This window comes from Dromiciops gliroides, chromosome 1 (genome assembly GCF_019393635.1).
Source record: "Dromiciops gliroides isolate mDroGli1 chromosome 1, mDroGli1.pri, whole genome shotgun sequence".
NCBI lineage: Eukaryota > Metazoa > Chordata > Mammalia > Microbiotheria > Microbiotheriidae > Dromiciops > Dromiciops gliroides.
Window position 1 is genome coordinate 735,798,787 of NC_057861.1, and position 25,365 is coordinate 735,824,151.

Here is a 25,365-nt window from a genome sequence, read left to right on the forward strand (position 1 = left end):
TTATTTCCCTCCCCTTTGTGTCTCCAGTGTCCAGCATAGTTTGAGGAGCCTGATAAATGCTTAATAAATGTTTATTGTTGTTGAGTTCCATTTTTTTTAGCCACTGTCTTCATTAAACACCAAAAGCAGACAAACAAAAACAAGTTAACAGCTAAACACTCAATTTCACAAAAAGACAGTTTTTACAATAAAAGTATTTCCAGCATTGCATAATTTGTTTCCTCTCTTGGGGGGGTAGGGTGGGGAAGGGACATTGTAACTGCCTGGTTAACTAAATTATATAGAGAGCTAGTCAGATTTAAAGACCCTCCCCGCCCCCCATCCCCAATTATTTTAGGTCTGAATTATTCAGAATAGCTAACGACAAGAGTCTAATAAATGAGAATATCTCAGCTCTGTTCACCCCTTAACTTTTGTGCTATATAGACATGATCCCTGACTCTGAGCTGGAAACTGTATCAATCCCTTAGACCTCCTGGTGCCACTTAATAAGGTATTAATTCAGAAATGATTTAATGTAACTTCTAGCTATGATGTGATTTATATTTCCTGAAGCTAAGTTAGGGAGCCTGGGGGCAATCATCTAGTCTCCTAGAGGCTCAGCTACTTTCTGGCATTAGTTTTATAAATTACTGCATCAAAACACAGAGTGAGGAGATTACTTGTGTCTAGAGCCTTTACTAGCATACAGTGACTGGGACATTCTCTTCTGTGTTCCCAATAGCTATAGCTTTTGGTGAAGTCAAGGTGAACATATTCTGGTTGTACCTTTAATTTTTCTAACAAAGAAGGCTCACAGGTTGAGAGCTGAATGGAACTTGGAGGTCATCTTCCTGATTTTACAGATGAGAAAAGAGAACTCGAGTCCTTTGGTTCCTTATCTAGCCCTGTTTTCCTATAACCCAGGAGAAACTGACACAGTAGAATACACTTGGAAACCAGGATCTATTTGGTGATAGAAGTCGCCTTTGGACTTCCACCATTAAAGGGAGAAAGAAGTGGATATGAGAGATGGAGCTGACATGTAACAGAACCAGCCTCATAAGGAGGCTTTATTTTGTTTTTGTTTTGTTTAAAACAGGTTTTACACCTTTGAGAAATTTGCAATTGATCAAAAATAAGGTGGTAACAACCTTAATCACCATCTTCTACTGCCCGGGTGTCTTCTAAGCCATTTTGACATGCTATTTCACTTGGTGATTTTTAATGTCCAGATTTCTTGGAGCAGATCTGACATCAGAGTAATACTTAAGAGCAAGATCATGAAATCTTCAAAACCCAGCTTACTTTCCATTTGCTCCTCAAGTTCAGAAAGGATCTCTTTGTACTTGGGTTTGTTTTCTTGTCCCTGTGAGAATAACAATTTTAAAAAGTCCTTAGAGCATTTTTGACATCCCATATTTGTAGGTGTTTATAGATTTTCCATTTTCAAAAATTTAATCTGCTTATTTGTAGAGCCAGTGCCTAGAAAGCACTCATATAGGTCTGCATTTCTGGGTTCAAGAATAGTTTTTTTTTTCATCTCCCATCTCCCCAAACCAAATATGATTGCCAAGAACTCTGAAATATAATTACCAAGAGAAAATATATGTGCTTTGGAAGACCTTCCATATTCAATTCACTCATAAATCAAATCCAAATACACAGTTCACATAAACAGAAAGATTGACGGTACAAATATGAATCACATTATTAATGGAGGGTCTCTTCAGATCAGACTATAACTCATGAATAATCTTTGCTGCTAACACTGCAAGCATTAAGGTCATTCCACTCAGTATCCCAGCTATTTGTATTCCCATTTATCATCTTTGGCTTAATCACCAAATGCTCACCCACATGGTAATTGTCAAAAATAATCATGATGATGACTAAAAAATAACTCCTGAAAGCCCCCAGAGGGAATAAAGCTTCTGCACGTAGGGTGGAACCATGTTTCTTGATTCCAATCAGGAACCACGTCATTGTCATTCTACTTTCACACATTTTCCCCATTTGTCCCTTTCTCTGTAGTCATAGTCTAAATTCCATCCAAGCTGTTCTGCTATCTGCTATCCCTGAACAATTTCCCATCTCTTTGCCTTTGCCTGGAGTGTTCCACATCCCTGGTATGTCCTCCCTTGAGAGAAATGATTATCAGTAACCAATGATTTGGGGAGATTCAGATTTCCCCTTTTTTCTTCTATCCTCATTTCAAGACCTCAGTCTCTGAAAGTCGAGCTAACTTTCTCCTCTATCCAGACCTCACCCAGTTGGGGCGAGTGGCCACTGTGCTCTACTCAGGTTTGGGTGGGGATAAATTATTTGAATAGATTGCCCAAGGCTGGAGGTAACAAATAATAAATGACACAATCAAAGTTCAGGTCCAGCCCCTTATTGTAATATCCATTCTTTCATTAACTGTTAACCAATCAGAGTTGATTGACACCCTTGGGAACACCCAAGGGTGCTTGGGAATGCCAATGGGCATATAAGCCATGAATCAGTCATCATAACTGTCTTTGGTCTTAGAGAGGGAGGACCAAATTACCATATTTTTATTAAAATGCTGGCATTATTATTAAGATGATTAAATTACTCAGAAATTATATCTCTCTAACCTTTTTTAATACCACACCCTCTTTAGCACCACTACCTCTTGGATTCTCTGGTGCCTTTTAAGACTCAGTTCAGATGATATCTCCTACTTGAAGCCTTTCCTGACCCCTTTCTACAGTTTCTTCTTACAAGTATGGTCTTATTTTGTATTTTGCTTCATATTTACTGATTTGGATTCAATAGATGGTAAGATCCTGGAGTGTCTGGGTTATTTAATTTTTTTTTTTAGGTCCAGTGCCAGCACAGCACTTTGTATTTAGTTGGTGCTTAATAGATGCTTGCTGAATGTATGGATGAAATAGACAAGATTGTTTTTTCTCCCTCTAAGACTATGGTTCCCCACAACAATACTGCTCTCTATGACTGAATGGATACATGGTGCTTGTTTCTATACTGACTGTGTTAAAATATCCTATAGACTTAGTAAAACAAATACAAGGAACTTTGGCAAAACAAAGAACTAAACATTGAAATAAAAAATTCAATCAGTTTCTTCAAAAGCCTAAGTCAGACTCACTGCCTGACATGATGTAGATGATGTTTGGTTGAATTTTTGACTGAATTGACAGGTGTTTGGGCATTGTTTGGAAACTCTGGGTTTTTCAAGCAACAAGCCAGTGGGGTGCCCTACTCACCTGTCTGATCAGAGAAGTATATCTTTTACACTTCCCTAAGGATCTCTTTTGTGAGGTCCTATGAAGAACTGGGTAAGGGGAAAACACATGGTATGATGATAAGTTCTGCTCTTTATAATTTTGTAAATTCTCATGCTTTATATTGGAATCTGAACAGGGTTATAGAATAAAAGGCAGGGGAGAAAAAGATTATTTACCAAGCCCTTTCCAATCTTATTTTTCATGAAGATGGTGGGTTGTGAGTTAGATTGCATTCCTAAGGCCATTTGCTTCTGGGAGTTAGTCCTAGGTGGTTCCTATTAGCTTATATTTCTTTCTTCCTTCCTTCTTGCTTGTAGAAGACACTTATTTTCAATGAAATAGGATACAGCTAGTACTTTAGACATTTTCACCACCACCACCAAGGAGGTCAAGAAAAAAAAGGGTCCTTTGGAGTACATTGAAATAGTTTCCTCATGTGGAAAGTAAGTCCAACATAATAGGTGGCATCATTAAATTGGATACTGTGTATATTTATTACTATAAAATGTGAGTAATTATAAACTCAATTTAGGTGATATCTTCTACTCACACCAAGGACATACTACCTACAAATCCAAAGAAACTTGGGATTGGAAGGGACCTCAGAATTCACTGAGTCTAATACATATCTAAACAGGAATCCTCCTGGCATCACTAATGAGTGGCCATCCAGTCTGTGCATGAAGCTACTTGTTAACTGGGAACTCACTATTACCCAAAGCAGTTGTACCATTGGACTATTCTAATAGTCTTTCCTCATACTAAACTTAAGCTTGCCTCTCTACACTTTACTTACCTTATTTACAGAAGCATAGGTTTAGAGATAGAAAGGACCTCAGAGACCAACTAGTCTAACCCCCTCATATTGCAGTTGAGGACAATAAATCGAAAAGAAGTGAAGTGATTTGCCTAAGGTCACATGGGTAACATCAGAGGCAGGCTTTGAACCCACATCCCATAGAGGCAGTGCTCTTTTGCATATACCATGTGATGTCTGTTCCTTTTCCTGTCCTCTTGAGCCAAGCAGAATAAATCCATGTTCCACATGACAACCTGTCAAGTTGTTGAAGATAGCAATCATGTCTCCTCCATCTTTGCTTCTCTAGGTTAAACATTCCAAGTTCCTTGAACTGATTCACACATGGCATCATTTCCAATCCTCTCACCATCATGATTACTTTATTCTGGACATGCTCTAATTTAGGGGTTCTTAATTTTTTGTGTCTGGACTTCTTTGCCAGTTTGGTGACTACTATGGCTCCCTCATCAGAATGATGTTCTTAAATATTTGAAGGAAATACTCAGTTTCCTTGAAATTGTTAGTGAAAATGAAGATGTAATTTTTTTAGCATCCAATTTCATAGACCCCCCCCCCACCCCAGTTTCAGAATTCCTGTTCTTGTATGCCACTGTCCTTTCCAAATTGTGGTGCCTAGTAAATGAAACAAAACTGCTCATGTACTCTGTCCAGGATGGAGGACAGCTGGACCCACACCTTCTTTATTCAAGCATCGCCATCCACATGTAACCCTTCCCCAACTTCTTTTATCCTCACTAACCTACTTTGTGTTTTGTGTTTTTTATGCATTCGGTGTGTGCTTGCATATGTGTTGATAGAATGCAAGTTCCTGGAGAGCAGGGTCTATTTACTTTGTACCCACTGACTACTTGGTATATATTTTGTATGTACTTGATGGTGTGTATGCTATCTACCTTATTAGAATGTGAACTCCTTCAGAGCCAGTATTGCAATTTGTTCCATTGGACTATACATATTTATGAGAAGGGGTTTGTTTTGGGGAGAACTGAGAGGGAGAGAAAATACATACTTGTTAATTGAAATTATAAAATAAAATTTAAAAGTGAGTTCCTTTAGGGGAGGGACAATGTTTTTGCCCTTTTTTTTGTACCCACAAGGTAGCACAGTTGCCTGTCATGCAGTAATAACTTTGTAAATGCTTGTCGACTGATGGACTGAGTAAGAGCTTACTAAATAATCGATTGATTATTCTGAATGCTTTTTGCTGCTTAATGCAGTCTAAGATCACCATAGCTTATTTGGTTGCCATGTCATATTATTGTGTACATCAAGGTTGTTTTTCTCTAGAATGCCTAATCCTTTCTCACTATGACCTGCTGTCTATTCATCCTTCCTCCATCCTGAACTTGGGTAGTTGATTTTTTGAGGCTAAGGGTAGGACTCTTAAATTATTCTAATTCAATTTCATCTTCCTGGAGTCCACTAATAATGCCAGCCTTGATTCTCAATAGTTCCTGTTTATATTTCTTGATCATCCTAATCTGTAATCTTGGATCTCTAGAGATGGTGATGAATACCAATAAGGCAATCCATCTAACTGCCTTCTATCATATTCTCTTGTTTTAAAAAGTCACTGAGGATTTGACAAAATATCACATAAGCGGCTTGCTCTGACTCACTGGAAACAGACACCCACTAGCTTCAGAATTAAGTAAAAATTTTAAAGGGCAAATATTAAAAGATATCCTCTAAGGAAAGTCACCCAAAGATAACACTTTCTGTCTACTGGTGGAAAGTTTTCCCCAAAGTAGTTATTCTTTTTACTATCTGTGAGGTGAAAGAAAAGCAAATCTTGATTTAAGATAGGAAATGTCCCTCTAGCAAGGCTATATTTGTGGCTCGGACACAAGCTATATGCTTTAATCTCCTTACCTGGATGAAATTAATAAACTGGGTCTTCAGTAAGTTTTTGGCGACAGATTTACTGAGTTTACCATCTGGGTCAGAAAAGTTATTATAAATCAGAGCTGCAGTAGCAAAGGCTTTCTCCAGGTCTGAGCCTTTCCCCAGAGCTTTAAAAGAGATTACATGCAAAGCTGTGTTACATGATGGAAAATGAGATCTAGAGATACAAAAAGCTATCCTTTCTTTTCTTTTTTGCTGTGCTTCTTTTATTTTTTCTCAATTACATGTACAATTAAAAAAATGTTCTTTTAAAAATATTTTGAGTTCCAAATTCTCTGCCTACCTTCTTCTCCCCTCCTAGAGAAGGCAATCAATTTGATATAGGTTATACATGTGTAGTCATACAAAACACATTTTCATATTAGCCATGTTACAAAAGAAAACACAGGCCAACCCCAACAGCCCAATAAAGAAAATATAACAAAATATTCTTTGATCAGCATTAAGACTCCATCCGTTCTTTCTCTGGAGTTGGATAGCATTTTTCATCATAAGTCCTTCAGAATTGTCTTGGATAATTGTATTCCTGGAAAAAGTTGATCATCATACAATGTTGTTACTGTGTACAATGTTCTCCTGGTTCTGCTCACTTCACTTTGCCTCAGTTCAGATAAGTCTTCCCAGGTTTTTTGGAAATTATATTGTTTGTAATTTCTTATAGAACAATAGTATTTTATACCAATCCCATAGCACAACTTGTTTAACCATCCTCCAATTGATGAGCACCCCCTCAATTTTAAAATTCTTTGCTCCACAAAAGAACTGCTATAAATATTTTTGTACATGCAGGTCATTTTCCTTTTTCTTAGATTGCTTTGGTATGCAGAGCTATTGGTGATATTTCTGGTTTAGAGGCCATGCACAGGCTATGTATGCCCTTTAGGCATAGTTCCAAATTCCTCTCCAGAATGATGGATATGTTCACAACTCCACCAAGAATGCATTAGTTCCCAATTTTTCCACACCCCCTCTAGGATTTGTAATTTTCTTTTCTTGTTATGTTAGCCAATCTGATAGGTGTGAGGTGGTATCTCAGCATTGTTTTAATTTGTATTTCTCTAATCAATAGTGATTTAGAGCATTTTTTCAAATGGCTATAGATAGCTTTAATTTCTGTTTCTTAAAACTATCTATTCATGTACTTCGACCATTAATCAATTGGGGAATGACTAATATTCTTATATACTTGACTCAATTCTCTATAAAATTTTCCCTCAGTTTCCCTGATTTCTTTCCGATCTTGGCTCCATTGGTTTTGTTTGTGAAAAAAACTTTTTAACATAATGCAATCAAAATTATCCACCTTATATGTCATAATTCTCTCTATCTCTTGGTTGTTTATAAATTCTTGCCTTATCCATGGATATGACAAGTAAAATTTTCCACACTTTTCAAATTTGCTTATGACATCACTTTTTATGTCTAAATCATGTATCCTTGTGGAATTTATCCTAATATACTTTGTTAGATGCTGGTTGATATCAGTTTCTGCCAAACTGCTTTCCAGATTTCTAAGCACTTTTTTGTCAAATAGGGAATTCTAGATTACTATAATAATATTCTACTATATATTGTGTACTTAATCTATATTGATCTATTGCTCTATTACTTAGCCAGTAACAGGTGATGGATGCCCTCTCCATGGGGGCATTGGCTACAGCTAGGTTGCACAATGGATAGAGCACTGGCCCTGGAGTCAAGAAGACCTGAGTTCAAATCTCACCTCAGACACTTACTAGCTGTGTGACCCTGGGCAAGTCATTAAACTCCAATTGCCTTAAACATCCAGAGCCATCTCCAGTTATTCTGATATATACTTCCCCCCCCCCCCATATATATTTTGCTATTGGACCTAGATGGCTCTGGAGGAGAGAGTGAAGTTGGTGACTTTGCACAGCCCTCCCTCACTTAAATCCAATTCAGTACAAGTCATGACATCACCCCTATGTCACAGTACTCTTCTAGAATGAAGGCCAAACAACAGTCTGTAACAGATTGTTTTGATGATTACTGCTTTGTAATACAGTGTGAGATCTGGTATGTCTAAGCCACCTTTCTACACATGTTTTTTCATTGATTCCCTTGATATTCTCAACCTTTTGTTCTACCAGAGGACTTTTGCTATAATTTTTTCTAGATATATAAAATAATTTTTTTTGGTAATTTGATATGGTACTAAATAAGCAAATTACTTTAAGTAGGATTATAATTTTTATTATGTTGGTTAGGTCTACCCATGAGCAATTAATATTTCTCCAGTTCTTTAGATCTGACTTTATTTGTGTGAAAAGTATTTTGCAATTGTGTTTATATAGTTCCTCAGTTTGTCTTGACAGGTAGACTCCCCAGTATTTCATATTGTATGCAATTATTTTAAATGAAATTCTCTTTCTTTCTCTTGCTGCTGGACTTTTTGGGTAATATTTAGAAATGCTGATGATTAATATGGGTTTATTTTATATCCTGCAACTTTGCTGAAGTTATTAATTATTTCAATTATTTTAGTTGATTCTCTAAGTATGTCATCATATCATCTGCAAAGAACGATAGTTTTGTTTACTCATTGCCTATTCTAATTCTTTCAATTTCTTTTTCTTCTCTTATTGCTATAACTAACATTTCTAGTACAATATTGAATAATAGTGGTGATGGTGATCATCCTTGCTTCACTTCTGATCTTATTGGGAAGGATTCTATTTTTTCCCTCTCACAGAAAAGGCTCTATTTATTCCTATGGCTTCTAGTTTTTTAAAAAATATGAATGAGCATTATATTTTATCAAAAGCTTTTCTTTCTTTTTTATTGAAATAATTATGTTATTGTTGTTTTTGTTATTGATATGGTTAATTATGCTGATAGTTTTCCTAATATTCAACCAGGCTTGCTTTCCTTGTATAAATTCCATCTGGTCATAAGGTATGATCTCTGTGATATATTGCTGTAATCTCCTTGCTAGTTTTGTTTTTACAATTTTTGCATCAATTTTCATTAAGGAAATTGGTCCATAGTTTTTTTTCTCTGTTTTTGCTCTTCCTGGTTTAGGTATCAGCACAATATTTGTGTCAAAAAAAGTTTAATAGGACTCCTTCTTTGCCTATTTCCCCAAATAGTTTATATAGTATTGAAATTAATTGTTCTTTAAATGTTTGGTGGAATTCACTTTTGAATATATCTGGTTCCAGTGAGTTTTTCTTAAGGAGCACATTGATGGTTTGTTCAATTTCTTCTTCTAAGAGGGTTTTTAAAGTATTCTATTTCTTTTTATGTTACTCTGGACATTGTATATTTTTGTAATTATTCATCCATTTCACTTAGGTTGTTAGATTTATTGGCATGTAATTGGTCAAAATAGCTCCTAATAATTGCTTTAATTTCCTCTTCATTGGTGAATTATTTTCCTTTTTGATACTGATAATTTGGTTTTCCTTTTCCCTTTTTTAATCAAATTAACCAATGGTTCATTTCCCCCCTCATAAAACCAGATATTAGTATTCTAGTTTTATCTATTACTTCAATGGTTTTCTTGCTTTCATTTTATTAGTCTCTCCTTTGTTTTTCAGAATATCTGATTTGGTGTTTAATTGGGGATTTTAATTTTTTGTCTTTTTCTAGTTTTTTTAGTTGCATGCCCACTTCATTGATCTGCTCTTTCTATCCTTTATTGATATAAGCATATAAAATTTCAGCTGGACTCCATAAATTTTGGTATGTTTTCTCATTGTTATCATTATCTTTAATGAAATTATCAATTATTTCTGTGATTTTTCTTTGACCCACTAATTCTTTAGGTTCAGATTATTTGGTTTCCAATTAATTTTTAATCTATATTTCCATGGTTCTTTATTTAATATCTTTTTATTACATTATGGTGTAAAAGGATGCATTTAATATTTCTACTTTTCTGCACTTGGTTGTGAGTTTCTTTTGCCCTAATATGTTATCAATTTTTGTGAAGGTGCCATGTATCTGAGAAAAAGGTATATACCTTTCTATTTTCATTTAATTTTCTCTAGAAGTCTATCATATCTAAATTTCTAAAATTCTATTCATCTCCTTAACTTCTTTCTTTTTTGTGGTTAGATTTATCTAGTTCTGAGAGGGAAATGTTGCCCCCCCCCCCAGTATAGTTTTACTATTTCCTCCTATAACTCATTTAACTTTTTCTTTAAGAATTTGGATGCTATGCCATTTAGTGCATATATGTTTAGTATGGATATTACTTCATTGTCTCTGGTACCTTTTAGCAAAATGTAATTTCCCTGCTTATCCCTTTTAATCAGGACTATTTTAGTTTTTACTTTATCTGAGATCATGTTTGCTACACCTGCTTTTTTTTTTTTACTTCAACTGAACCACAATATATTCCATGTGTGTCTCTCAGATTCAAATGTGTTTCTATTTTTAAAAAAATTCTTTTCTTTCTTTTTTTCCAGATGTGTTTCTTATAAACAACCGATTACAGGATTCTGATTTTTAATCCACTTTGCTACCCATTTCCATTTTATGGGTGAATTATTCCCATTCCCATTCAGAGGTATGATTATTAACTGTGTATTTCCCTTCATCCTATTATTTTCCTGTTTGTCCTTTTCTCTTTTTACCCTGTCCTGTCTCAAAAGTCTGTTTTTCTTCTGACCTTTATCTTCCTGTCCACTGTACAAACTTTCCTTTCGCACCTCTTTTAAAGGAGCAAGGGAGGAGATGGGGGTGCGATGTATTATGGACATGGTTTCCTGGGAAATAGCATGTGCTGGACTGGTTTGTCATTAGTCCTTTGTAGTTTGTTTGATGGGTACGAGTGGGTGCAGTGCTGGGAATGTTTTACTGACTCCTTCCATACAAATTTATACTCTGTGAATAGCTGATGGGAACACAGCACTGTTCATGTGTCAATTAATCAATCAGAATTTATTAAGAGCTACTATGTACCAGGCACTGTACTAGACACTATGGACACAAAGACAAAGAATGAAACAATTCTTACTCTTAAGGAACTAATATTCTACCAGGGAAGACACAAAGACATATATATATATATATGTATATATGTATGTATGTATATATGTATATATACACATACATATGTATATATACACATACATATGTATATACATATGTATATGTATATACATATGTATATGTATATACACACACACTAAGTATAAAGAGAATAAATACAAGAAAGAAAATAAATATATTAGGATGTCAGCTCCTTGAGATTAGGGACTGTTGCTTTTCTATTTGTACTCTCAACATTTAGCACATTTCTTTGCATACAGTAAGCTCTTAATAAATGCTTTTTTACTCATTCACTTATACAAGGTTGTTGAAAATGCTAAAAGCCAGTAGTATCAGAATTCAAACATAGGTCTTCCTGCTATAAATCCTTGGCTCTTATCACTGCATTTAACTATCTCTTTTTTCTCCCTACACTAAAATTCATGTGATGCCATGCAGGAGATATTATGGTGGCAGCAAATGGAATGTGTGCTCAGGAGAGACTGATGACAACTGGGACTTGAAAGCTGCAGCTTGAGAATGCCTGGCTTTTGGCCTTGGGTCTCATCCCCTTGTGCTATCATGGGCTACCTATGGTTATCTGTGCTAGTTCAGGGTCATGTCAGGCTGTACATGGTAGGTACTACAATTCAGGAATGAAGAAAAGATAAATGCTAGAGTTAGAGTCAGTCCAGAAGTGTCAGCTTGAATTGCACAAACTCAGAATGGTACAGTGAAAAAAGAACTTTGGATACAGAGGGGCAGAGGAAATGGGTTGAAAACTCAGTAGTGTCACAATGTTGGATTCAAGGGCCTCTACAGTCCCTTCTAGCTGAAAATCTATGGTCCTATATGTGACCCTGTGCAAGTCATATCTCTGAACCTCAGTTTCCTCATCTATATAATGAAAGATTGGATCTGATAGCCTCTAAGACCTTGCAGCTCTAAATGTATGATCCTAAATGTGACCTAGGACAAGCCCCATCACCTTTCTGGGCCTCATTATACCTATGAAGAAGGCTTCTATGTTTCTGTCTTGATCTAAAGTTCTGATGCCAATTTTCCGTCCCTATATTAGAGTGCCCAGCATCAGGCATACTTGGCACTGCTGCCTCATATTGACCTTGAATGAATTGAGACCACTGATTAATTACTCCTACAGATCCTGTCTCATCAGCTAGTCTAGACTACTCCCCATTAACCCTACTCTTTGGCTTCTCATCCATTCTCTATGTTCAGCCACAAAATTCCTATGATCCTTATGCTAATATATCCACTGCCCTCCCTTGGTTATGCCCAATACACTAATTTTTGGGGTGATGCTCTTGACACAGTGAATGACCTTTCTTTATTCACAGACAAAATGCATTGGATTTGACAGGTGTATTTCTGAATATATTAAGCAATACATTTCTGAATGTGCTAATTAAGAAATATAACTGTCAACGTCTTCCAAAAGGAAAGAGTTTGTCTCTTTATGTGTTTAATTTTTAAACTTTAGTATGTATAGAATGTCTGCAGTCCTAAGTCTGCCTGGCTGAGAGATGAGCTGTGCTTTATAAATAGATCAGCCTTTAAGAAGCAGACAGTTTCAGGAAAAAAAATCACTTCTTTGAGATAAACATGCTCTCCCTAATTGGCCTAGCAAGCCTCTTGTTTTGACCTGTTTTTAGGACTGAGAAGGTTGGTTGCTTTCATACCACTTGCAAAGGATAATTAGGCAGTGATCTAAGACCTGAGCATGTTGGAACCTGAAAAGTTCTTAGCGATCATGGAGTTGGAACCTTTCATTTACAAATGAGGAAGATGAGAACTGGAAAAACTCAATGATATAAGATCAGGAACTTCTAGTGAAAAAACTCCTTAAAGATTATCTTGTCCAGTCCTCTCCTTTTATAAATGAGAACTCTGAGCCCTGAAGAAATTAAGTGGTTTGCCAAAGGTCATTGGATCATGGATTTAGAGCCAGAAGGGGCCCAGAGACCTAGCTCCATCATTGAGTTTTATAGATGAAGAATTTGAGCCCTGCAGAAACTGAGAGACTTGCCTAAGATTATTCCAATTTTCCAACAGATCTGTGATCTCACCAGCTTGGATTCTTTCTCAGATGGTATAGACTATCATGCCTGACTATTGTGGGTCAATCAGTCAACAAGTACTTATTAATTTTAAAATGTTTAATCTGAAAAGGTGGGGGAGGGGTGTGCTGGGAAGTATATATATATACATATATTATATATATTTATACACACACATATATTTTGTGTACTTATGAGTTATTTAGGTATAATTTATATAGTAATTATATTTAAACAAATTTGTCATATATTATTTATATAAATTGATATGTATTTGTTATTTATGAAACAGTTATTTAAAGAATTAAAATACTAATTTATATGTATTAGAATATATCTAGGTATATCTAAACGTAATAATGCAGAAAATTTGAATCATATATGTGTCTTTGTGTATATTATATCTATGTTTTACATATGTATAAAATATAATTATATATCACAAATAAAATAAAAATACAAAAAAGTCCCAAGTACTTATTAAGCACCGACTATGTTCCAGGCACTGCACCGTGCTAAACACTAGGAACACAAAGAAAGACAAAAGACAACTCCTTCCCTCAAGGAGTTTCTAGTCCAATGGGGGAGACAATATGCAAACAGTTGCACACAAACAAGAGAAATGCAGGATGAAGTGGAGATATCTACCAGAGGTAAGGCACTGGCATTAAAGGAGATGAGGACAGATTTCTAATAGAAGGCAAGCAGCTCTTATATGTGTCTTCCCCTAAGTTCACCACAGCCAGGCTTGTCCACATGTTAAGGAACTTCTTTTAATTCTCTGGACATTTCAAGGATATCAGTGAAGCACACAAGTTGTCCATTGGTTATATGATTTTCAGTCAAGAAATCAACAAGCATTTATTAAACACCTACTATGTGCCAGGGACATTTCTAGGTGCTGGGATACAAAACCAAAGAAGAAAACAGTTTTTATTCTTAAGAAGCTTACATTCAATTGGGGAAGACAACATGTACATGTATAAGCATGTATAAAAGTCTAGACACAATAAATGTGGATGATTTAGGGAGGAGGGGCAGTAGAAGATGAGGGGATCATCTTGAGCTTGAGTTCATTGTGAAAACAGCAAGGAATTCTATGAGAGAGGGGAATGATGAGAGGAGGGGAAGGGAAAAGGGATAAACATTTATGTAGCACCTACTATGTGCCAGGCATTGTGTTAAGTGCTTTACAAATATTATATCATTTGATCCTCACAATAACCCTGTGTGATAGATGTAATTATTATATACATTTTACAATTGAGGAAATTAAGGTAAACAGAGGTTAAGTGATTTACTTAGGGTCATGTAGTTGTTGTTTGTCCTTCATTCTTGAAGAAGACCATGACATCGGCTGATGTCATGACTTGCACTGAATTGGATTTAAGTGAGGCAGGGCTGTTCAAGGTCACCAACCTCACTCTCTGGCTCCAGTGGCAAGATATATATCAGGATGGGGGGCAGCTAGGTGGTGCAGTGGATAAAGCACCAGCTCTAGATTCAGGAGTACCTGAGTTCAAATTCGGCCTCAGATACTTGACACTTACTAGTTGTGTGACCCTGGGCAAGTCACTTAACCCCCATTGCCCCACAAGAAAAAAAATGTATATATATATATATATATATATATATATATATATGTGTGTGTGTGTGTGTGTGTGTGTGTGTGTGTGTGTGTGTGTATCAGGACAATTGGAGATGGCCCTGGATGTTTAAGGCAATTGGAGTTAAGTGACTTGCCCAGGAATACATCATAGATAGTATGTGTCTGAAATGAGATTTGAACTCAGGTCTTTGTGACTCCAGGGGCAGTGCTCTATTCACCATGCCACCTAACTGCCTTCAGAGGTAAAGAGAGAATATATTTTGGGAATGAGAGATGGCCAGTAAAAAAACATGAAGATAAGATATGAAGTGTAAAAGATGTAAGGCCAGTTTGGTTGTACTGTAGAGACTTGTTTGAGGTTGTAGAGTTAGTAAATGGGAATATGAGAAGTAGGACCCAGAGGCCTGCTGCTTTCCCAATACAACTATTGAATTTTTGACTTCCTTAAAAGAGGGAGAAATAATCACTAGAAAACTAGAAAGTGTGCTTGGACTCTGTCCTTGGGATGAATTTGCAGAATGTCAGTTGTTTTGGAAGAGCTACTTCTACAGAGGGTCTCTAAATAATAACTGGAAAAGTTTTGCTAACATTTAGTTGTGTCTGACTCTTCATGAGTCAGTCCATTGTTGGGTTTTCTTGGCAAAGATATTACAATGGTTTGGCATTTCCTTCTCTACTGGATTAAGACAGAAATTAAGTGACTTGATTAGGGTCACAAAGCTAATGATTGTATGTGAGTCTGGATTTGAACTAAGTCCTTCCTAACTCCAGACCCAGTGCTCTATCCACTGAGTCATCTAGCTGCCTCAACTGGAAAAACTAGTAGTATACATGTATGGGAACATGAAAGTGTGATTTGTACAACCCTTTTAAGATATTTGAGTCAGATTGGATTCCAAGGGTGGGGAACTTCTGTTATAAGCACCCCTGACTTTCAGGGTCCTGAGGCAGCTCTTCCTGAATGGTTAAGTTTGATGGTTTCTGATTTTGAATGATGACTTCAGTAAACTGAACAGATTTCCTTTGAGCTCATGACTGGCTAAATTTCCTCTTGTTGCAAACAGAACTAACAAAAGTACTGTGAAATAACATAAAACAAGAACTGTATTGTCACTGTTCAGGAGGCACCTGGCATTTTGAATCTGATTGATTCTCTTTCTAGAGGGGTCATCAGAGTAGGTTGTAATAGGGATACATTCTGAGACATACCATAGGACTTGAAAGTCAGCATAGCCCAGTGGGCAGAATGCTGAACTTTGAGTCAAGAAAGCTTGCATTCTTTGACACTTGATACTAAGTACCTGTGTGACCTTGGGCAAGTCACTTAGCCTTCCTAGGACCTATCTGTGAAATGGGAATATAGGAATGATGATAGTTGCAGCATTATGGGACTATTGAGAGTTTCAAATGAAAGTGTTTTGCAAACATTATGGTCTCATGTACACATCAATTATTCATATGAAGAGGTTGGACAGGGGACCTCTGTTTTTAGCAGCTTGAGTACAAGTACTGTTTTTGCCTTTCTTTGTATTCCCAGTACATGGCACAGCATCTGTCACATCATCAACACTTAGTTGATCCTTATTCATGATTGATTTTATGCTTCTATTTATCTGCATCTAGGGTGACATAGGTTGTATATACCTAACTAGACAATGCAACTTATTCTCAAATGATTTTGGTGGGTTTATTTTGGTCCTCCATGGCTTATCAATTTAAAAATTTGTTTCTATCTTTGTTTTCTCTACTGATCGTGGACCTCTACTCTGAAAGGGAACAATAGAAAGGAGAGAAATCGACAGCCTATGGAAGGATGAGGGGACAGTGGAAGACAACAGAAAATTTGGTAATGAAACATGTCTACAGAAATTCCTTTGTTCTAAATCTTCAGGTGATACAAAAAGGTGAGGTTCTGCTGAACTTGGAATAGGAAAGAACTGGGTCCAACTCTTGCCATGTCAATCGGCCATTGTGACAAATTCAGTGCCCCAGGTAGTTCTTAGAATCTATATATTATGGGGTAGCTAGTTGGTGCAGTGGATAAAACATTGGCCATGGATTCATGTGGGCCTGAGTTCAAATCCGGCTTCAGACACTTGATACCCTCATTGCCCCACAGAAAAGAAAAAAAATCTATATATTACAAAGGAAATCCTGATCTGCAGAGGTAAATGGAGTTTCCATACTTTAAATTTCTTTTAACCAATGAAATCATAGATATAGCCCCCTGAGAAAATACAGTGCTTAGCATATAGTAGGTACCTAATAAATGCTTGTTAATTTTCTGATTTATTGCTACATGTGATAGATTACAAATATGGAAAAATAGAATCTTGTACTTATGTGATGAGACATTTTTACATGTAACCATGTTAGGGATGGGAATAGGACCTGTGATTCCACTGATAAAGGAACTCCCTGGTGAGGAAATAACTTCTACAATTGCAGGTCAGCACCTTTTCTGCCACTTTTTTTTTTTTTTGGTGGGGGCAATGAGGATTAAGTGACTTGTCCAGGGTCACACAGCTAGTAAGTTCTCAAGTGTCTGAGGCCAGATTTGAACTCAGGTCCTCCTGAATCCAGGACCAGTGCTTTATCCACTGTGCCCCCTAGCTGCCCCCCTTCTGCCACTTCTAGTCTTAGAAAGTTGCTGAGATTATGAGGTGGTTGAGTGATTTGTTCAGGATCACACAGCCAGTATGTGTTAGAAATGGGACTTGACTCCAAAACCAGAAAGGAAGGAAAGGAGCATTATTTAATTACCTACTATCTGCCAGGCACTGTGCTAAGTGCTTTACAAATGTTATTTCATTTGGTCTTCACAACAACCCTGGGAGGTAGGTGTTATTATCATCCTCATCTTACATCTTGAGAAAATTGAGGCAGACAGAGGTTAAGTGGCAAAGTCATAAAACTAATATGTGTGTGTGGGGGGGCAGCTAGATGGCACAGTGGTTAAAGCACCGGCCCTGGATTCAGGAGTACCTGAGTTCAAATCCAGCCTTGGACACTTGACACTTACTAGCTGTGTGACCCTGGGCAAGTCAATTAACCCCCATTGCCTAAAAACAAAAACAAAAACATAAAACTAATATGTGTCTGAGGCAGGATTTGAACTCACGTCTTCCTGACTCCAGTTCTAGCATGTTATTCCCTCCACTTCCTAACGGTCTCAGGTTATAAAATACATAGGAAAGGTCAGACAGAATGGCCTGATGAGTTATTCATAGGGTGCTGGGGGTCACTTCTACTTTGAGGAATCAAGGAAGACTTCAGGAAAGTGTCTTGGATGAGGGGAAGAATGATAACAGACAAAGATGGGACAATGTGGATGCTGTTCCCTCTATGAGAGGCAGCAAACCAAAAAGTTTGGAGGGACAACTGCTCACCCTTAAAAACAAATTCCCAACACAAACAATAGCTAGGACTTCATCATGGGCGTTAATCTCAAGATGACAGTCATATTTTTGTTAAGAGAAGGTTTGAGGCAAGTAGTGTGGTACAGTATAAAGAATATTAGCTCAAGTGCCATGGGAGCTGAGTTCAAATACTGCCTCTCGACAAGTCACCCAACCTCTCTGGGCCTCAGCTTCCTCTTTTGTTTTTGTTTTTGTTTTGTTTTGTTTTGTTTTGGGGGTGAGGCAATTGGGGTTAAGTGACTTGCCAAGGGTCACACAGCTAGTAAGTGTCAAGTGTCTGATGCCGGATTTGAACTCAGGTCCTCCTGAATCCAGGGCCAGTACTCTATCCACTTTAGCTTCCTCTTTTGTAACAGTAGGGGTTTGGACTACATAGCCTCTGACCTTCCTTCCAACTCTATCTTTGAGAACTTAAAAGAAATCCTTGGATCTAACTCATTTTTGCTGATCTAATGGAATGGGAATACAACACCCAATCAGTTCTTGATATTGTACAATGACCCAATAGTAGAACTTGCACGCTGTTTCCTTATACAGATATATTGGTGGCAGTGGTCTCACCTCTATGGAAATGTTACCTGAAAATCTGCATTCCAAAATCAGACAGAAAAGGTTTGAGGCTTCCCTGCTCCATTTAGTAGAGAGATATTTGGATTGATTGTGAGAAACCATGGAATCTTTGAATGTTAGAATTAAAAGGGGTCTTAGAGGTCTTTGAATTCAACCTGAGGCAACTGAGGCCCAGTGACTTGTTGAGACCACATAGCTAATGACTGGCAGAAGCAAGACTAGAACTTAGGGCTCTGGACTCCCATTCCAGGGCAGGTCTCTTTGGATTTGCTCAGGCTATTGCATGTAGCATACTTGACAATATTGGTCCCAGATTCTGGGTGCCCCAGAGAGTCACCCCTTTGCATTGCTCTAATTTCTGGCATGGCAGCATACTCTTTCAATCCAGAGAGGATTTTTTTATTAATAACACTTGTTTGTCTCTCTTTGCATCTTACCTTTCACAGAAGATAGTTGTTTGGATATCGGGATACTGTCAATGAAAATGAAAGCAACATTAGGATTCAGGGAGATTTAATTGGGGGATTACCATGTTAAAAAAACCCCAAACTATTAATAAGTTTCTGCTTTCTTTCATGTAAACCATGACATGACCATGACCAAATTTATATATGTATATGTATGTGTGTCTCTCTATGTGCCTGTGTGTCTGTATGTGTGTATATATGTATATATGTAAACATATATATTTACTTTTTTCAAAAAACCATGGAGCAAACCAGAAACAGCTTCCATTCTTAATGTCTTTGTTAAAGACAGTCCCCAAAAGGATAGGAGAAGGAAATGATTCCTTTCTCTCCCACTGTGGAGTCAATAGACATATTTTACATATTTGAATAGCCTGAAATAATTTCCCCTTGCCATGGGTCAGCTGAGATGGCTTGTTTACCTCATAGTAGATTTTCTCTGGAAAATCATTATCAAAATGCTTCAGCCTCAAATATCTCCCAAGAGGTGAGTTACATTAACTTGGGTTAATCAGATCATTCTCAGTTAATGGAGAGAAAAGTTTTTATTTAAAAAAAATTTTTTTCGAGGTCAAAGTTGCAAGATGGTCCTTGTGTTCTTTCAATTCAATTTAAAGGTGGATTACTGTGGTTAAAGGCTCCAAGCTTGCAATCCACAAGCTTCGAGGCCTTTGACATTAACTTTTGGTATTGGAGCAGCAGGCTAGAATGAAAATGGAAGTCAAGCGGGACCACTGACCTTTTCAGCATTGTCGGAGTCAGGGAGGTTGCTGTAGGGGATGCTGAAGGATGGGTTTCCCCTCTGGAGCTGGGCTTTTGATCCTTGCTGCTCACAGTACAGCCACACATTCTCTAGACTCTTGTTGTGCCTGATCATCCCTAGGCAACAGCAACTAAGGGAAGCTGATAGGAGTGTATGTGCTGTGGATACCATGGAAGAATAGAGGAGTGTGTAATGGGCATGCAATCACCTATAATGCAACTTTCAAGCAAGGGAAATAAATTCACAACCTGCCAACCTGTGCAATAGATTGGGGACAATATTGGAGACTAGTACAATAATAATGCCAGTCTGACCATATCACTACAGATTATAAATGCATAAGTACAGATCAGAGAGACAATATGATGTAATGAAGGGAGAGCTGGCCTCGGAGTTAGGAAGAACTGCGTTCAAGTTCTATTTGGGACATATATTGACTATATCCAGTGGAGCCCCTGAGCTGGCTATGATCAGTGAGATAGAGACAACTGTCAAATTTTCAGTGTGAACATTTATACCTCAGAAATTGGCAAACTTTACAAATCAGGGCTTGCTTTCTTATTCTGTTGATTGTCTAGAGTTAAGAAAGTCATGGAAAAATGTTAATGTAGATTAATTTTAAAAATGTGTGACATATACATCCCCTCCCCCTCAGTCAGTTGTTAAAGATTTAGCATTGTACCTCTCTACTAAGCATGACCCTGGGCCTGTTGAATAAGCTCAGTGCCCCAGGTAATCTCCCTGTGTCCCCAAATATCAGAGATATTGCTGCCATGCATTGGGAGAGGAGGTTTCCTCATATAAATGAAATTGGAATTCTGGGCCTATCCTATTTGTCCACCATGATTTCTTTAAAAAATGCAGGTAATGAGCAGCTTGGGGTTCTTGAAAGCTCTGCAGTTTCCCAAATGTGATTCAGTCCCATCTCCTCTTCTTTCATTCTGAGTACCGCTAATTGTGCAGCTGCAATTCATATTCAAGACATGCTCATGTCCACAAAATATTAAAAGGACTGAAAGACCTCTATCACACTCAATGGGTATTCTCCAGAGGATTTGTGGAGAGACTTAATGACAATTACACAGGATCAATCAATTGATCAGCAAGCATCTTTTCAGCATGGACTATGTGTGAGACACAAAGTGCCTGTCCTCAGGGTGGTTATGTTTGAATGGAGGAGACAATATGTATGTATATGAAGAATATATTCAAAATAAAAACAAGGCAGTTTTTGGGGGGAGCCAGTGCTAGTTGCAGAGTAGACCAGGAAGGCATGAGAAAATATGAAGGGGTTGAGACCTACACAAATGGAGAGAATGCCTGCATCAGGCTTAATGCATTTTACTCCTCTTCCCATACTCTACGGTCCAGCCAAACTAGCCTCCGTTCTGTTCCTTCCAGAATGGTCTCTCAGCCCCATGCCTTTGCCCAAGCTATTCCTCATGCCTAGAATTCCCTTTTTCCTCATCTTCAACTCTTAAGACCCCAAGCTTATTCCAAAGTTTAGCTTGAGTCCCCTTACTTGGTGACCTTTTTTTGTTCTTCTTTCTCCCACTCCCTAATTAGCACCATCTCTCTCTCTCTCTCTCTCTCTCTCTCTCTCTCTCTGTGGGGCAATGAGGGTTAAGTGACTTGCCCAGGGTCACACAGCTACTAAGTGTCAAGTGTCTGAGGTCAGATTTGAACACAGGTCCTTCTAAATCTAGGGCCAGTGCTTTATCCACTGCACCACCCAACTCCCCCTATCCATATCTCTTTGTCTATGTCTGTCTTTTTCTGTCTCTGTTTCTGTCTCATCTCTGTCTTTTTCTCTGTCTCTCTCTTGAAATTGATCTGTATTAAGTTGAATTTCCTTAGTTGCACAGAAGTTGGCTCCCCCTTCTCTGCCCCCTGCTGGTGTCCCCAGACCCTTGCACAAGTCTTGCACGAGATGGGGTTTAATAAGTGTTTGCTGAACATTTAAGTAGCAAGTTTCCCCTGTAAGCAGCAGGAGATAGTAGACATCATACTACAAGGCACCATGGCTTAAGAAAGACAGTGACTAACTGGATAGTATTTTGAGCAGGACAGTTAGGACAGTGAAGGGCTTGGAATCCATGTCATATGAGGAAATGGAATCATTTAGCCCAGAGAAAAGTAGACTGGGGGAGAGGGGAAGGAGTGAGTGCATGATGACTATCTTCCAAGCATTTGGATGCTGTTATAATGAAAATGCAAAGGATTTAGGCTTCCTTCATCAGCCTACAGAGGGCGGAGCTAGAAGCAATGGAGGGAAGTCGAGTAAAGGTGCATTTAGGTTTGATGTCAGGGTTTGTTCTTGTTTGTCCTTCATTCTCAAAAAGGACCATGGCATTGGGAGGTGATGTCATGACTTGCACCACTGGATTTAAATGAGGGGGTGCTGTGCAAGGTCATCAACCTCACTCTCTTGTACAGCCATCAGTGGCAAGATGTACTTCAGGATGACTGGAGACAGCCCTGGATATTTTAAGACGATGGGGGTTAAGTGACTTGCCCAGGGTCACACAGGCTAGTAAGTATCTCAGGATGAATTTGAATTTATGTCTTCTTGATTCTAGATCTAGCATCCCATTACTGGATGTGCCAATAGCTGCCTCCTGATGTCAGGAAAATCTTCAAACAGAGTTTCCCCAGATAAGCTGGGCTGCCTCCAGGTATGGTGGGTTTTCACTCAGTGGAAGTCTTCAAATGGAGACTGGATGATTACCTGTTGAATATTATATATGGAATTCCTTTAGAGTGCAGATTGGACAAGGCAGTCTCAGAGATCAACTCCAACAAATTCTGTCATTCTACGAGTCAGGAAAAAATGGATTTAAATCTTGCCTCTGATACTTATTAGTAGTGTTTTAACCCTGGAAAAATCATCTAATCTTTTTGAACTTTAGTTTCCCTAACTATAAAATCAGCATAATAGTTGTATGCACTTTGTAGGGCTGTTTTGAAGATCAATTAAGAAAACATATGTGCATTGTCTCTGGGGTTAGAGGTTCAAATCTGGCCCATAGTACTTACTACCCCTGTGACCTTGGCCTCTGTTTCCAAAACTGTAAAATGAGAAAGTTGGACTAAGTGGCCTTCTAGGTTTCTTGTAGCCCCAGATCTATGATCCTAATCAGCCTATATCAACACTTTGTAAACCTTTAAGTGTTACATAAATGTGAGCTGATAAACTTTTGGTTGACAGAATTCATCACAGGTACAATGTGGGCGTTTTTACCCTGAATGAGTCCCCTATTTTCTGGCCCTTGGAGGGAGAATAGGTGGGCCCATGCTAATAATAACTCACATTTCCATAGCAGTGTGCCATTACAACATACTTCACATACATTATCACATGCACTGGGTGGGTGGTGAGGAGGCTCTGTACTGATGCCCAGGATGTCCTCCTTCTCCATTCTAGTGGCCAGTTCCTCCTACACATGGGCAGGGAAATAGATTCATTTTGTCTTCTGGGAAGCAGCCTTGGCAATATTGCATTTACATATTTTATGCAAGAGTTCTACATCATTTTTTAATGAGCCAGCTGTTTTAAATTTGTTGTCCCGAAGCCATTGGGCATCATGGAAAAGGATTGAATGACTAGTGTCTAATTCCTAGGCCCGCTCTTTGGTTAAAGGACAAGGATCCCCAACCCAGCCAGACTGTGACTCTATGGCCCATGGCATGCAAAGAGACCAGAAACAGATGACCTGGGGAATTGACATGCCTTCCTGATCTTAGGGTAGCTTAGTTACTCAAAGATGATGAATAAGGACACTTCACCACTTTTACTCTCCTTGGATTTTAATTATCTCAAAAAGTAAGGAAAAAATAGCTCTTAATTTTCTGTTTAGGAATTACTCAGACTTTTCTGATCTTTTTTAGGGGTTTTAGCAGCTTTAGACAATCAAAAGTACCTTTTGGGGGGAAGAAGAGGCTTCACTTATGAATAAAGTGTGCAATGTAATTTCAATGATAAAAGTCAGCACATATACAGAATTAATGCTTATTATCCTATCAATTAACAGAGAAAATGAAACAGGAATCTAGTTATCTTCAGTAATCATCCAAATATGACTGGGTTAGTGGATAGGACACTGGACTTGGATACAGAGAAAACTAGGTTTGAATTTTACCTCTGACACTTAATAGCTTGATGATCCTATAAAAGTCACTTCAGTTATATGAACCTCACTTCCATCATCTGTAAAACGTGGATAATAAGAGTCCCTCCTTACTTCGAACCTACTTCATAGGGTTATCATGAGAATCAAGGAGAGAAAGCAGGCATTGTGAAAAGATCTTAGCTAAAAAGCTGGAAAGCACCTCAGAAACCAGTTAGTCCAGCCTCCTCTTTTTTCAGATAGGAAAATATGACCCCAGAAAAGTAAAGTGATTTATTTAAGGTGATACCAAATAGGAAGCATGCTTTCAGAGAAACATAAGAAGACATGAACAGATGCAGAGGTAATTTGGAGGAAAAAGCATTCATTTGGGTGTAAAAGATTAAATATAGTGGTTAGTATGTACCTTTTCGGTTTCTAAAGGGAATTATATCTAAAATTCGCTTCATTCATTCATTCCCCTGATAAGATGCAAGAGCAGAGGGCTGTGTTATCTACTCTTTGTATCTCCCCAGCATTTGCTTTTTTTCTTGTTAATATTTCCATCCACATTGTTGTAGTAACTGTATATATTATTCTTCTGGTTCTGCTTACTTCACAGTGTATCATTTCAAAAAAGTTTGATGATCCTTTCTGAATCCTTTACAGTCATCTTTTCTTATTACAGTTGTTTCTTCATTTTTAAGAGGACCAATGACATCATAGGGTGATGTCTTGACTTGGATTTAAGTGAGACAGAGTTGCACAAAGTTGTCAACCTCACTATTCCAGAGTCACTGAAGTCCAGTGACAAGACAAAAATCAAGATGATTGGCAATGGCCCAGGATGCACTGGATCATCTCGGTGTCTTCACTATCTGACCAAGCTCTTTAGGCTTCATGACCACTGGAACAAGTTGTCCTCATACGTCTTCACAAGCTTGGGATAGACATCTCTCTACCTCAATAGTGAGTAGATTACTGTTGACCTGGTTTAGCTTGTTTATTGACATGGTTTTACAGGGGCATGGTGTTGCATATGCCATAGCTTCTTGATCTACAGGTAGGAGTTGGATGGCAGGTGGACACCAAAAATGGAGGAGTAGCTCTGAAAAGGGTTCACCAACCCCTCATACCAGAGGTGCTAGGAATTATGTTTTAGGGGATGTGATTCAATTGGTAATAATATGTAGTTCATATAAAAATAATATTTCAAGGTTTACAAAAATATTTTAATACATTTATTTGACTTTCACATTAACTCTATAAAGCAGACCTGTATGATGGATAAGGAAAATGAGGGTTGGGGAGATTAGAGGCCTGTGTAATTTTCCAATGCTACTAGGTGGCAGAACTAAGACTCAAACCCACATTTT

The 25,365-nt window shown here is 37.8% G+C and overlaps 1 protein-coding gene across 1 annotated transcript; it reads right to left on the reverse strand.

Moving 5' to 3' along the window:
• Positions 1-235: 235 nt before the first annotated feature.
• SNTN (sentan, cilia apical structure protein) lies at positions 236-19,992 on the reverse strand. Its single transcript, XM_043977785.1, has 4 exons — positions 19,860-19,992; positions 19,091-19,125; positions 5,947-6,086; positions 236-1,348 (listed from the first exon to the last, which is right to left on the reverse strand). Exons 1-4 carry the CDS (start codon positions 19,967-19,969, stop codon positions 1,190-1,192), a joined length of 444 nt encoding a protein of 147 aa, XP_043833720.1. The 5' UTR covers positions 19,970-19,992; the 3' UTR covers positions 236-1,189.
• Between the last annotated feature and the right edge of the window lie 5,373 nt (positions 19,993-25,365).

Excerpts from the sequence above, each read along its gene's own strand:
- SNTN (XM_043977785.1), bottom strand. The coding sequence starts at position 19,969 with ATGTGTGGCTGTACTGTGAGCAGCAAGGATCAAAAGCCCAGCTCCAGA. Across the intron at positions 19,126-19,859 it reads ACTCCGACAATGCTGAAAAG|TATCCCGATATCCAAACAAC; the intron begins GTCAGTGGTCCC and ends TTTCATTGACAG. Across the intron at positions 1,349-5,946 it reads AGTTTATTAATTTCATCCAG|GGACAAGAAAACAAACCCAA; the intron begins GTAAGGAGATTA and ends TTATTCTCACAG.